The sequence below is a fragment of the Triturus cristatus genome, chromosome 9 (assembly GCF_964204655.1).
Source record: "Triturus cristatus chromosome 9, aTriCri1.1, whole genome shotgun sequence".
Taxonomy (NCBI): domain Eukaryota; kingdom Metazoa; phylum Chordata; class Amphibia; order Caudata; family Salamandridae; genus Triturus; species Triturus cristatus.
This window is the reverse complement of record NC_140592.1, coordinates 236,167,984-236,183,324: the sequence shown is the minus strand read 5'-3', so window position 1 is coordinate 236,183,324 and position 15,341 is coordinate 236,167,984. Positions and strand designations below refer to the sequence as shown.

General features: G+C 41.7%; 1 protein-coding gene across 1 annotated transcript in view; it reads right to left on the bottom strand.

Moving 5' to 3' along the window:
• NUP210 (nucleoporin 210) overlaps positions 1-15,341 on the bottom strand; it is a 451,814-nt gene that overhangs the window by 301,024 nt on the left and 135,449 nt on the right. Inside the window, exons 8-11 of the mRNA XM_085624815.1 lie at positions 11,443-11,511; positions 7,459-7,565; positions 4,883-5,023; positions 3,373-3,510 (exon numbers count right to left, since the gene is read on the bottom strand). Of these exons, the coding sequence (XP_085480941.1) occupies positions 3,373-3,510; positions 4,883-5,023; positions 7,459-7,565; positions 11,443-11,511 (455 nt within the window). The remainder of the gene's footprint in view (positions 1-3,372; positions 3,511-4,882; positions 5,024-7,458; positions 7,566-11,442; positions 11,512-15,341) is intronic.

Here is a 15,341-nt window from a genome sequence, read left to right as displayed (position 1 = left end):
AATCTGAAATGAATCCACAATACAAAATGCATCTGATTTGACAACCCTGAGCCGGAGATGCAGAACAAAATATTAAACAGATTTGTCTAGTAAGAAGGTGGAAACAATAAGCTGGCATTCACTTGTAGTTCTATTGGCTAGTCTTGCCCGAAGCTCAAAAATGTTTGCACATATTTGCAGAAAGGTCCTCACAAGTTCACCAATTTTAACGTCTCAAGGTGTGCAATGGCTAATGTATGGATTTTGTACCAATTATGGACTGGCTCACTATTGACATTCTGTGGTATGTAACACAGCCCAAAGTTCGGACGTTCTGGCCAAAGAACAGATTGCAAACCATGATGCATTTTATCACACTGACCGGTCTGCAACCTGCCCATTTTTCAAACTCCGGCAAGGTCTGTGAATAGAGGAATCAGTCCTGCGGAGGACACAAAACCTCAACCCTGAATTTGTATTCCATGCATGTAAACCTTTTAAAAATAAAAAAATAAAAATATAAAAAAATAAAAAGCAGTCCTTGTCCCTTAAAAGGGAAGAGATGTAATTGGCAGAGCTTGCAAGTGGTTTCTTGGACCACTGTCTGCCCCCCCCCCCACTCCTTTCCATCACTCCATGCCAGTGCCATCCACCACCGCTTACGACTGGAAGCCATCCCATAGTGATAGCTTATACTTTATAAATGGGTTACCACCGCAGGTTGTATGGCATTAACCTGCCAATGGTGCAACCACAGCTGCAGTAACAAAGTACTGACATATATCGTTGCAGCTCCCAATTGGGATGGGGGAGCCCTTTTAGATCCCCAGCTGCTTGTAGCCCAGGCTACAAAATGGACCCTTACTTAAATTAATTAATATATGTATATCAAAATTGAGTGTGTATTTGAGATAAAAATGTGTGTTTCAGAACTCATTAGATGTTTTGAGGAAAAAGGCTCAATTTTCAAAACCTATTTAAAGATGATACTATTGTGATAAACCATGTGACATTGGATAGACTTATTACTAATGTCATACCCTTGGTGCCCGGGGCATTGCAGCTATCGCTGCTATGTAATACTAATGTTGAGGCATTCGAAATTGATAAATACTTTTTTTGCATTATTGCTGGCAATCCTGCCTGGTGTACTGCAGTTATTACTGCGAGTAATCTTTCATTTTGTGACCATTAATGTACTTGAATGATTTGGTCGCTATTACAGGACTAATAATAATATTAGCTTGGGATGATTTTCGTTGAACATAAAAAGCTCTACTCACAGAAACGTTTGGGGAACCCTGAATTGGTGCCCGCAGGGCTTCTCTTTAGGCCCTACTTTGTTTAATATTTACATAACCTCTGTAGAAGACCTGGCACATTTGTTTGATTTTGAAATCATATCATATGCTGATGACACTCAAATCATCGTCTCCATCCCTGACAATTCTTCTGTCACTTAAGATAAGTGTTGCTCCTGTATGTCCTCAGTGGCTAGCTGGATGAAGATAAACTGTCTTAAGCTTTACAGCAAGAAGCCCCTGTGATCTGGGACCCAAAACTGTCCCCATGGAAACTGCCAGAAACTTAAGTCTTTGGATTGACCTCAAGCTGACACCTACTCAAAATTAGCCAAGTTGCTGTCATCTGTTTCGCTATTCTTAGAATGTTTAAGTGTTTCCCTTTCTTCCTCTTTCTGCATGCAAGAATGCCATTCAAGCATTGGTCACTTTTCGTCTGGACCACAGAATCCTCTTTACCTAGGAAGTTTGTCCGATCTCCTCATCGCCTGCAGATTGTTGAAAATTCTGAGGCCATCTTAAATCTCAATATTCCCACCCATGCATCATTTTGCCTTCATCTTAAGTTCAATCGGTCTTAAATGGAACTTTCTACTCTATCACCCGCTCAGCTATCTTTCTTCATCTCAACCAGAAGCGGTCATTCCACATTTTAAACGCTATTGCAGTGGCAGCCGCTCCCTTTCCTACCGCACAGCTAAACTCTGGAACTTCTTACCCATGTTCACATCTAAGACCTCCTGCCATAGTCAGTTCAAGAAATAGCTAAAATGTTGGCAGCAACTGTGATTCAGCCCTGGTAGTTGCTTCTTTTCCTCAGCGCCAGAACACCCATGGACATCAGCCACACTTTAAAAAATGTATGCCATATCATTTGGCTATGCAACGAGTAGCTTTGAGATGGATCAGTGGTTTCCCAACCCAGACACAAAGTTTGGCTCCCAAACACAATATATTGCAATTGGATGATTTGTATTAGACGGTAATTGCGAGTCTGAGTCTACTGAGGTACTTTACACCTAGCAGCTCGGTGGCATAATTTCTGAGGATTGCCGCAAACATACCGGCTCAGTTTAATTGATTAAAATAGTAGCAACACAGAAAATGGGCTGGTAAAGCCTAGAACCTCACCTTCCAAGATATCAGAGCGCTGGGGTGGAGGCAAATACAGCTGTAATGTTTGATAAAAATAGGTGTAAACTTATCGTTAGCAGGTTTTGCTGCCTTTCTTCCAACAGGTAGCCATTAGGAAACATAGGCCTACAAGACGTGTTAATGAACATCAACTATTAGGTGTTGTGCCTGTAACTGACACTTTGTACAGAAGTCGGCTTTATGTGTGTATACATCCCAATGTGTCCTTGTATGGTGGTATGGGGTCTCATCAACCAAAAGGAAGTTTAAAAAAATCTATATCAGAAACTCTTTATATTTGTAGCACGGTCATAGATTTAGATGAAATAAGAACGATGTAATAAAGTCGAAACAGCTTTCACTCTAGCCTACAAAGGCATAAATGAATACAGTACTGAAAACCAAGACAGTCTCATGTCATGCATCAGAGTCCACAGAGATGTGAAGGTACCTACTAACATCAGCCCTAATACTCAAAAAATATGCTTGGTAAATTCTTATAAGTAACGCATGTATTCTGTGATCTTCAAGCACAACTGAATAATGTACAGCCAGTACAACACAGCACTATTATGGTCTAGGTCAATGTTCACAGGTTTACTTATGAAAGAATGCAACTGCCTTATTCTAAACTTATAAAAGTAATAACAATACTTGTGAGATAGCATTTAGAAAAGGCCACAAGTGGCCAATCCTTTTCACTGAAGGTATGTAGAATGTACCGCAGGTCGCAGGTGGAAGAGTACAAGTGGGTCCACATCACAAAGCAAACATCCACATAAATTTAAGACTAGTAAGCAAAAGACATTGTAAGATAACCACTTTAGTGTATTAGAATCCAAGGTGGCACTGTGTTCATGATCACAGCTTTCTTACATAGTGTAAACAGGTTGTATGACTACATATGCTCCCCCCTACAAATGGGTATGAAAATTACAGTCCTACTAAAATGGCATACCTTTATAGTGTACTGGTAGGCTCCAGACTTTAGCTGCCAGGGAAAAATCAAAATGCTTGGCAAAAGTATTATGGGCCCATATATTTCAACCTCCTGCTGATTTCTCACTGGAACAGGCAGGGTGTGGACTCCTCCGTCCTGCAAAACAAGAAATTGTAAGTCAGACAGGTACAGAATCCCAACATGCTGCATTTTGATTGGGTATTAGCTTGTCGATATCTGTCCTAGAGATTCATAGCTAGTACCTAAGATAAGGATCACTGCAGTATTAATCCACATATCACTATGCTTTGTTCCCCAAACAATTGCCTGTAAAGATCACTAAGTTATCATCAAGAAGTAAGAGCACTCATGTAGGTCACAGATGTGCCTGTGCTTGGAGATAGCATTACAATAATTAGCTTTTTTGTGTAAAAGACTTAATATGTATACAGAAACAATTCTCGTCACTGCTGCAAGTTCCTGAAATGAATGAGTATCCAAAAACATTTCTTTCCATGTCTTCGTCATGTTTAATGAGCTTGTCTGAAATCTGTAGTCCACAACAGTTTACACTGTCTTTAAAAATAGCTGCCTCATTCTTCTGTCTGATTTGACATGTTACTTTATTTTTAAATATTTTTAAATTACCTTTGAAAGTCATCATTTCTAAGGTATATCAAAGAGACTTTTTCTGGACAGTAATACATGTTTAAATAAATGTCATTATTTTCTCATATTGACTGTGAGGTCAGTGCACTGTCTCTAAGGGAGATACAACTGCTGAAAAAAGAAGTGTTATGAGCTCAAAGATAAAATCAATGTCGAAGGAACCTTACTACACATAAGAGCACGCATATATGTTGACCAATAAAAAGCACACCACTAAGCAATTAATCTGATTAGCTTTACCCTACATGTAAAGGGTTTGAATTAAAATAGCACCATTATCCAGGGAGGAAGGTACTACCAGGAGGGTGTGGGACCTTCTGGTTCACCTTGGACCCTCTGACTCTACCTTGGTTAGTAACTCCTTGCCAGTGCACCATATAAATTATATTGCTTAATTATAACTTTCAAATATATTTCCGTGCAATATACAAATTAAATCCTGACAGCATGTTCCCCTAATTTTTCCCTGTTTAAAGAAGATTCGCAACATTCAATAATTACAAAATAAAATTAATCTCTGAATCATACTAATGTTTTAGGTCGAGGTGATGAGTAATTAAAGTTATTATCGGATATCATCAAGGTGAAGACGTGTCACCTTAGTAGGTGATTGGTTTAGTGTACAGGATGTGGTCTAACGCCTATGGCTGTCGACCTCAAATCTGGAGAACCTAGTTGGAGTCTTAGCAACGACGCTCAACATCCTGTGATTCAAGGCAAATCACTTATTCTCCCCATACCTAACAAAAATGAATGTGTCCTTGTGTAACGCAACTCATGCTCCTGTAAAGCACTCGGATACCTTCGGGTCAAGTTTGCGCTGTATAAAACTCCGGAAAAAAAAAAAATTAATACATACGTGATCTACTATTGAGATTAGTGCTGCGTCAATAATGGTTTGCCCTTTCTTCAAAGCCTTCACACGGTGATAGGAACCATTCAGAGAGGATTCTAGAACCTCAAAGTACTCCTTGGACATCGTAGAGTCAATTCGAATATTCTGAAAATATATCACAGTCCTTTATTAATTATGACTTTTTGTTGTCGAAATAAATCTTTACAACAACAACATAATCAATGCACTTTCACACGTTCATACCATGCATATTTAAATTAGGATCAAGCTTGCGTTACCTCCTCTAGTCTAAGCAAGACATGGTTTTCAAAGTCACTGTGGGAATGGAAATGGCTTGGTTCCTCTTCAAAAGAAAACCAGGAAGAGCGGTAAAGATCTTAATTATAGGCATAGCTGGACTGGTCAATAGTTTGTATGCTAAAACATCTTGCATCCTTCAACACTTTCTTGCTAAGGTTTTTTTTCACTGATGCAGTGTATGTGTTTTCCCCCATTGGAGAGATACCACTCTTAAGCGTTTGCAATCGTTTTTGTTCAAACAATATTTTTCCCACATGTGAAATACAGATAAACCCATGGCTTGGGAATTACTATGGACCAGACAAAACAGACCAAATAGACCTTAATTTTGATTTATTCAAAAGAACTATGAATAGGCATTAATAAAATGCTGTGCTAGTTTCACCCTGTTCGGAAAAGGGAAAACATTTATTTAACTTTAAACGTGCCCTTTTGTACGTGCTGCCCAATAGATCACTATTTTGGGCAAATAGATGAGAAGGCCGTGGCTGAACTACTATACATTTCTGAAAACGAGACAATTCTGAATGAAGCAAAGATATTATTAGTGGAAGATGGTCATCCTTTGCCCTCAACAAAATCCTAATTGAATTTCCAGACTTGTTATTATAAACTCACTGGTACTTATTTCATTGACCACGAAAGCAGGAAAGACAAGTTTGACCACAACAAGATTTGAACCTTTGATGCTATTGCTGTCCCCAGATTGCCAACGTAGAAAAATGAGCAATTTTATCAACTATATCTGCTGGACATATGTAACCATTAGTAAAACAGCTGAGGAGGCTGGTGCATTTGCTGATATTATTTGTGATCTGTTGGTGATATGTTTTAAACATCATACAAAGACCTAGAGGGTTCAGGAATCTTCTTTCACTATCTCCACGGACCTGGACTATTTTTGAATCCCCTGTGGGGACCAAGGGTGCAATTCCATCCTCTCTGAGGCATATTGGGGGATATCTTTCAACTGCGTGTTACCTGGAGGCTGGGCCTTGCTTTTCCGATTTCCAGCACCAGGAGTTGCCGATAAGCTCAGCATTGCTTGTCCATCAGAGAGGGAGCCATGTTTACCTCACCCCCGTGAAGATCTATCGAAGGACAGCGCAGTATTTTGGTGTTATTTTCTTAGAGGATGTAACCTGTGACAATCTATTACTGTGTGCAAGCTTGACACTGAAGAACTTTCATCAGGCGAGCTCCCCTCATGTGAGATTTAAATGTTTGAGCTAGGAAAGAACTACCATATCAAGTCACCTGCTCTCTACCATACTTATATTCAGGCAGACTAATGGACAGCAGGACAAGGAAGGGAGAGGGGACTGACAACTTCCTCCTTTTGTATTCTCAAAACAGTATTATATACAACGTAGCCTTGCAGTTACCCACTGAGAGTCAAACAGCATGTGGTGGTAGCTGGTGTGGATAGAAAGGGTACAGCTGCTGCTCTCTTCCCTTTACGTCTCCAGCCAGTAGACTGTAAAGTACCAGTCCAGAGTCTGACCATTTGTGGTGGCCTCAATCACTGCACCTCTGGATCTGCATGGATGAGTGCTGTGTCAACGTCCTCCATCTTCTACAAGTCTGAGCGTCCACCGCCTCCCAAATAACTCCACAGGCATAGATGGAGGCTGATCAGAGGGAGCAACATGAGCTGGTGACTCCACTATACTTAGTCCTTCCCCAGCCATGTGTGCACACACAGACTGGACTAAGAGGCAAGACTAGACAAAAGAGCTTTCCGTCCATTCTCCATCTATACACATGCACATTTTAGCAGAGTACCTTTGCTCTGCTGATCTACTCGTGGCACCCATGCCTATGCAGCTGCAATTGTAAGAGGAAACACAAGTAGCCCAAGGTGACTACATACTCTACCTGCCTTGCTGACACGTTAGTTTGGTATTGCTTAAGATGATAAGATGGTAACAGACACTACTCACCCCTTTAACAAAAAATGCCCTCACCCACGCCCACACGGCATTGCCCCAGCTTACTTACAATCACATACTGCAACTAGCCTACTAATAATGATGCATTTCGCTTATTTCAAAAATAAGCTATTGGGCTTGGTCAATGCTTGTTGAATGGTTGTTATATGACAGCCCTACAAGTGGTAGTCCTGTTCATTTGCTACAGGCTTTTGATCAGTCCTTCTAAAGTCTTATTTATATATAAATGGTCTTGGAATAACAGTGATAAGCTGACCAAACATGCATCCTCAACCCATCAAATTAACATTTGCTTAATCCCCATAATTACAGATAAAATACACTTACCTCGGATAAATAAACCTTATTACTTGTTTTGTCGTAAACATCAATAGTGATCTCATAAATCCTCCCAGTCTCCAAGACCCATCTGTCTCCGGGATGAACAGAAAAGCCTGTATCACAGAGAAGAGTGCAAGCAACACAGGAAAATACCATGAACAGATAAGCATAGTCAGTATTTATGAATATTTAATTTGTGAACATCCCACATAATTTGCAAAATGTGTATATTAGATGAGATTTTCCAAATCGAGATGATAAGACTAGAAAGTGACATTTTGACAAATTCCGTTTTCAAGCATAACTAATACAAATAAAAAAACACAATCACCATCTCATCTATTCCATTTAAGAGGGGTTTCTCCCCTTTCCCTTCACAGACCAACACTCTCCATCAAATTAAAATACTGCCATGAAGAACAGCACTAAAAAATCGTTTTTCTTAATGCAGCCAATTCTTGCTCAGCACACTTTCCAATAAATATGTACTGCGGCAGTTACAGTAATACCAAACCAAAAAGCCCAGGTCATCCAGATGGGCAACTTGAGATCAGAAGCCCTCCCTTTGATTTACATAGGTTTTAAGATTCAGCCCACTCTCTTGTTTTTCAATATCTACAAAGACACCCGGTGACCTCTTTTCATAGACAAGGACATCAATGTAAATCAATTCATAGTATGGCCTCTCAGTCGACTGTCAACCAATAACAAACAATTTCATTATGATCAATACATTGCCACATATTTCATTTAATATCCGGAATCAGTGCCTTTTGTTCTTTTCAACTAATGTCCGAATTTGGGGTATACAGTACTGGCTGGATTAGGTCACCTGATATCACTGCCTCTGAGGGGACACATCTTTTACAGTCTTGATTGCCATGATAGATTTCTTTTTGATCCTGAATCAGTCACCTCTGAGCAAAATTTTAATACATTTTGCAAATATTTCTCTATGTAGGTTATGCCGCTCACTTGCATTCTGATTTGCAAGTGTATATATTTCATTTACTGTCATGTACGCTCTGATGATGCTCATGGGTCTTGTACACCTAACTTAACGATGCTCAACATACAAATAAAATGTGAATGTTGAAATTGACATCTCTACATGATAATCACGGAGCAAAACCCTGTCTTGTCGCTATCCAAACAAAAATAAGAAAGTAACGGAAGGAATGCTTGAATTAAACTCAGCCCCCGGCTATGGCCCAGGCCGCATCAGGGTTCCTCACTTTGTTGTTTGTCTGGGATGGGCACGCCCCACCGTGGATCCTGTGCTCAGTGTGCCATAGGACTCAAGTTATACTTCACCGACAAGGTCTACATAGGCTGAAGCTGCTCTGGGGTTGCTTGTGTTTCCATATCGAGGGGACCTGGCTTGGAAGTTCAAGCTGGTTTCTTCCTATTGGAGAAGGTCTATGAATTATACGCATTTGACTGGTTTTGGTCTACATTGGCATAGTGAGCGAAATTTAATTACGTGAAATGCAGCCCTCACGATCACCAGTAGCAGAGATTTAGTCAAGCATTGCATCCATCACTTTGTTTTTGCAGTTGTCACTATCCAAGCCTGGCTATCTTACGCTTATCTCAAACACAACTCAACCAAAAACAATTGGCACTGCATCCGAGGCTAACCAACAAGAAACCCAAACCGGACTGATCAATGCAGCTAGGTAGCTGCACATTCCAAATTAATAACAGTGCCAAGTGTCTTTGCTCCCCTCTGATACAAGTGCCACTGCCTCTGCGTTGCTTAGCTCTAGGCTCATCTTGCTAAGGAGATGAAAAGTACTTTCTTTCCAAAGCAGACTTCAAAGCTCCAGTGCACGTTTCAGTCTTTTCACCTTAATGTACGAAACACACAGCTAACAGGAATGCCAGAATCCCACCTCTACCCTCTGAAGAGCATCCACAACACTGCAATCAGTCTGATCATGGGTCTCCAGAGGTTCAACAGAATCACACCTACTCCTGCTGTCAGTCTGCAATATCATGAAGAGGCGCAGCATCAGTTTCAATCCCTCTGTGCAAAGTCCCATTCTTACCGGACGTCTAATATCACAGTATACAGCAGCACCTGCATCTCTTAGCACATCAACATCACAAATGGAAAACAAGAGATGCAAATAGGGGCAAACAAGATAGCAAGCCATCTCCTCTAATATCCAGAGAAGCTGAACAAGATCAGAGTCCAGATCCAACAAGCATCCTCCTTTCTCCCCTTCCAGATGCAAATAGACATCTCTCTTTTAACAGCATCTTGCCAGAACCTAATATCTCTCCAATAATCAACCCTCTCCACTCCCACACTCTCTACAATCCCCTCCACCCATAGGCCCCCAATTATCCTGTATGACCATCTATCTTGTAGCCCCCCCCCCACTTTTATGTACACCACTCTTATGTACACAATACGTTGTAGATAGTTGTGTGCTCTATATTGGCTTACCTAAGGGGATTAGATTGTTACAGATATTCACATTTGTAGAAGAGTTGAACATTTTAACCTTAGCCGAGTACCTCAACTTCTGTTTTGTGGTGGTGGTGGGTGGCAAGCACTGAAAACCTTTTCTCATCACTACTAGCGGTTGAAGATTTTCTTTTGATTCATAAGGGATTTGCTTTCTGGTAAATCTGCGATATTATTTTGAATGTTCTTTACCTATAGTCTGTTATATTGGTTCACTGGGTAATATATAGCTGTAAAATGAAAAATGTATGTATATAGATTCTATGATTCCTGCCGGGATATGCCAGCTGTTTATAGTCAGTGTACAATTTTCACAAGAATGGGGGTTAGTACTTCCAGCAAGATGCACCTCCTTGGTAAGCACCTAAAGAAAATAAGGTTTGCAGAAAGTCCACCATTACCTGGAGTTGTGTGACTTTAAAGGAAGAACCAGACATTGGAAAATAGAGCTCACAACAATGAAAATTAAAAAGAAATTATCAGTAGCAAAAATAAAACATTGTAGATGTGGAAATCAATAGCAAGCATTAAACTGTTTGATGGTAAAATTGAAATATATTTGTGCGCACCCTCAGTGGGACAAGTATGCCCAGATCTGGGTCTCACTGAGGAGGCACAAAAAGAGTACATGTCAGGGTTGCTTGTATTCTCATATAGATGTGAGGTAGCCTGGCGAATTGTGTTCCTGTCACTTTTGCAGCAGCATACAGAATGATGTGCACACTATGAGCCTGGTCCGTAGGCACAAGAGTGGCCCAATTGAATCATCAGTGAGAGAAGACAAATCAAGCATTGTGCCCTTCGCTTTTTGTGATACACAAAGACTCTACAACTTTCTTTCATCCAGAAAAACAGGCCATTAGGCAGCCCCTAATATGAGAGGTAAAGTGAGTTCAGTTTAAGAGAGAAGAGAAAGTTGTTGGAAGGGAAGGAATTTGTATTTTTATGACACTTACCATGCTGCAAAAGCTACTTTGTAAACAAATTATTTTAGGGTGCTCAACAAACTTATGCCACAGAACTAGGTCATGCTAAGGTTTAGGTCTTAGCTTCCCTTACGCCCAAACATTTGGAAAAGATAGATTTTGAAATTCACCTGTCATCTATGTAGTGGCGGGTGTGTTGTAGCGGTTTCATTTAACATATATAGTCAAAGATATGATGAATCGTGTACACTAGCAAAAACTGAATTTCCACTGCCGATTTAAATGTTGATATTTGGATAATTTAGAAAGTAAACATACGAATTTGGGGTCGAACTACATTTTTTAATCATTTCTCTTAAAATAAAGTGTTGCTTCAACAATCTGGACTTAAGCTGAGAAAAGAGTATTTAAAATTAGGAGTTCTTCAGGAAATTAATTGCATGGTTACAATGTATCATTGACATGGCTATGACCATAAAAAACTAGAATAAAAGTGGAGTTTGCACGTCATTTGATAGATCATGCATTGCTCTTGGTGGGAAATAAAAGGGTAGCTGTAAAAAGAAAAGAAGAACAGTTAACACTTACCTAAATACCCAGCTTCCACAACATATATGGTGCTGTTGGGTAGTCTTGATGCACCCTGCATGCGGAGATCTGAGGTCTGAGTTAAGAAACCAGCTCAATATGAATTTGCAACCTATATTGATTAATATTAACCCAATTCCCAAATACATATGTTGGATAGGATTTCTTTAGAATACAAAATAAATCTATTTCGCCAAGTGTATATAATCTTTAATTGGAAAGCAATTTCCCATCACAACAACAAAAATGTAGCACACAATGTAAATCGAAAACTGCACCATTTTAATATAGGATTAAAAAAAAATAACCTATGGAAATGTATATGAAAAACTTGGACGTTAATATTTACTCATAACCACTGTCTTTTTAACAATGCCCAACATGGACTGAAGAGTTTCTAAATTAATTGTACAGCCATTCACTTTGCTCTACCTGCCCCTACCCTCGGGGCAAATCTGATAACCAGTCGCTGCACTCGCCATACATGAGTAAGTGTGTACATTCCACATGCTCCGGATTAGCCATTATTCCTCATCTAACTGGACATAAGAATTAACTCTATGAACACGTTATCTACACATCATTTGGCCTAAATTAGACTAATTCCAACACAAGAATGGGTTTAATCTGAAATATGGCTGTGCGCATTTACAGACATCCCCTACAACATATCCTCCAAAATACTAAAATGTTTATATTAAAATCTGGTAACTAAAAGCCAAATACATTAAGGTCAATTGATCACCACTTGTGTGCGCTCCTGGTTCACCTTTTATCATGTAGGATAAAGTTACTCTTTTGTGTGTGTTCTGTAGGCATGTTCAAATTTTTTCACCAAAAATTAAGAAATGAATACCTGGCATCCTGACAACCTCAGACCTCACCCTCAGCATAAACCTATCCTCCCCTCCCCTATATATTATTTTAAAAACAAGAAATACCTGCCTTCTACCGCACACTCTCACAACCCTCTGGCCCTTCACTCCCAGGCTCTACACAAAGCTTGCTCTCCACCCTCGTATTGAGAGTGAAGCACTTGTGCCACCCTGATGATTGGCAGATCCGCTTTTCACCGCTACATATTTACAAAGCCAATGAAGGTCAGGTGCCATCTGTGTCTAATAGGGAATGTGGTGGTTGACCCAGGCAGCATACAAACCTGTAACGTTTGCCTAACTTAGGTCTTTGGGCACCTGAGGGATGCGTGAGACAGCAGGCGAGATTTCCAGCCATCATTCTGCCACTCTGCTTGGGCCTATGGAGAGCCTGGGGAGATGGGGAAACACAAGGGGAAGCAAGCATGAGGCAATAACAATGAGAAACAACTTTCGTTTCCCACTGTTGCCACATCATAGCTGAATTTCGAATCCATTTAATCAACCTAAAGGTTTTCAGAGCTGAGAACCATCGATTAAGATAAAAAATGGAAATCTAAATCCGATATCTCACAGTATAATGCTTTATACCAATAGGGTGTTGTTGTGTTTAAATATTTGTATCAAAAAGGAACTCACTGAAAATCATTACAGTGTAACCCTACTGGAGACCACTAGAAGCACACACTGATATAAGATAAATGAAAAAGTGAATATATACATCTTAGATTTAGGATACTATTTACAGAGATCAATATACTTTATGGATTGAAATAACTCTGATGAGTAATGTAAGCAAATTGGGGGGGGGGGGGTGTTAATGGTTCAATAAGCACATTTCAAGGGACTGACTGCAAAGCAGACCACCTGCCTGATTATGCATAGTCCTGGTTTTCAGTGGTCAGGTGCCCAGAGCCCTGGGTTGATAGAAGCAGCAGCATAGGCACCAGATACTGAAAGGAGAGAGAGGTATCAGCTGGCCTGGCCTTCACACTTGAACCATCCAAAAAGGAGTGCAAGCTAAAAATGGAAGATCAAACAGAGGCAAAGCCTGCACGTTAGTCTGAGAGGAAATGTAGATCCTGCTACAGTTCCAGAGCCAGATGATCCTGGCCCAACTGACAGACACATCTGGCTTGTCTGCCATGAAAAGTAACTTCCATGGAAGTGTGCCAATCAGGGGATAATCCAAAAGCACTTAATTCCTCAGAAGACAGATCAATGACACCACATGGGAAACCCAGATTTGATTTGATTTGATTTTGGATTTGTAAAGCGCGTAGCTACCCAAGGGCGTCCCAGTGCTGTCGTGTCAGCTTGAAGTGCTCCTGGGGGGGAATTATTGGGGGAAGAGCCAGGTCTTCAGTAGCCTGCGGAATGGCAGCAGGTTGGTTTCTTTACGGATGCTGAGGGGGAGGCTATTCCAGAGCTTTGGGGTGTTGTATGCGAAGCGGCGCCCACCCGTACGCGCTCTTTTTATTCTAGGGATGCTGGCAAGGAAAAGGGAATCTGACCTAAGCTGTCTGGTGGATTTGTGGGGTTTAATGAGTGGTTTTAGTATGGAGGGGCCTTTACCCTGGAGGATTTTGTGAGAGATGCACAGGGTTTTAAAGGCGATGCGCTCCTGAATGGGGAGCCAGTGGAGAGCTTTGAGGGAGGGTTTAGCAGAGCATCTGGGTTTCGTCCCCGTGAGGATTCTTGCTGCGGCATTCTGAACGTGCTGGAGTTTTTTGATGACAGCTACTGGGGCACCCAGGTACAGGGCGTTCCCGTAATCCAATCTAGAGATGATAAGGCCCTGGAAAAGAATTTTTCTAGACTGGGGAGGGATAACAGGGAGGATCTTCCGGGCAGTTCGCAAGAGACCAAAGCATGTGCCGGCTGTCTTTCTCGCTTGGGCTCTGAAGCTAAGGTCCCTGGTCAAGCCAGATGCCTAGGCTCTTGATTTCATTTTTTGGTATAGGGGGGGAAGCCCATGCTGGGTGGCCAGGCGAGAGACTTGGGGAGTTTGTGCGGGTCACCTAGGAGCATAATCTCCGACTTCTCGCCATTGAGTTTGAGGCGGGAGTCGCCCATCCATTTAGATATGCTCTGCAGGCAGGAGACCAGATTCTCCATGGACTGGTCGGATTGATTGATGGAGACGACTAGTTGGGTGTCGTCGGCGTACATGACCACCTTTATGCCGAATGGTGAGACTGTCGTCTAAAGAGGCCATGTAAACGTTAAAAAGCGTGGGGCTCAGGGACGATCCCTGGGGAACCCCACACTGAAGGGGAAGGGCTTTGGAATGACCATGACTACTTGGAAGGTCGTATGCTCTAAGAACGATTTCAACCAGGCCAGGGCGGTCCCAGTGACTCCAGTTTTGTGAAGACGGTGGAGGAGGATGGTATGGTCCACCGTGTCAAAGGCGGCGCTCAGGTCCAGGAGGATCACTGCCACTGATCCCCCTGCGTCCAAGATGGATCTGGTCTCCTCTGTCACGGCCAGGAGGGCGGTGTCGGTCCCCTGTCCTGGTCTGAACCCTGTCTGGGAGTGGTAAAGGAGGTTGTGGGTCTCTAAAAAGGTGGATAGCTGTTCATTCACGATTTTTTCCGCCGCTTTGCTGATGCCTGGGAGGAGGGAAATAGGTCTAAAGTTGGAGGGGTCCATGGGGTCGAGGTGGGGTTTCTTGAGGAGGGCGCGTACGATCGCACTTTTCCAGTTTGTGGGAACTATCCCTTGGGAGAGGGAGGCATTAATCAGCCTGGTCAAGAGGGGAGATATTGTAGGGGCGACTAATTTCAGTTTGCTCATGGGCGCTGGATCGGCCGGGGAGCCGCTCTTAACTTGGTTGAGGGTGGCCACCATCGTCTCAGTGGATATAAGGGAGAAGGCGTCCAGGAAGGGGGCGTCTCGGTCGGTGGGCCGAGCTGGTGGGTCTGGCGGGTGGTGGAGATGGGGGAAGGTCTTTAGGATTTTGAGGATTTTAGAGGAAAAAAACTCTAAAAGGTCTTTTAGAAGGTCTTTAGGATTTTGAGG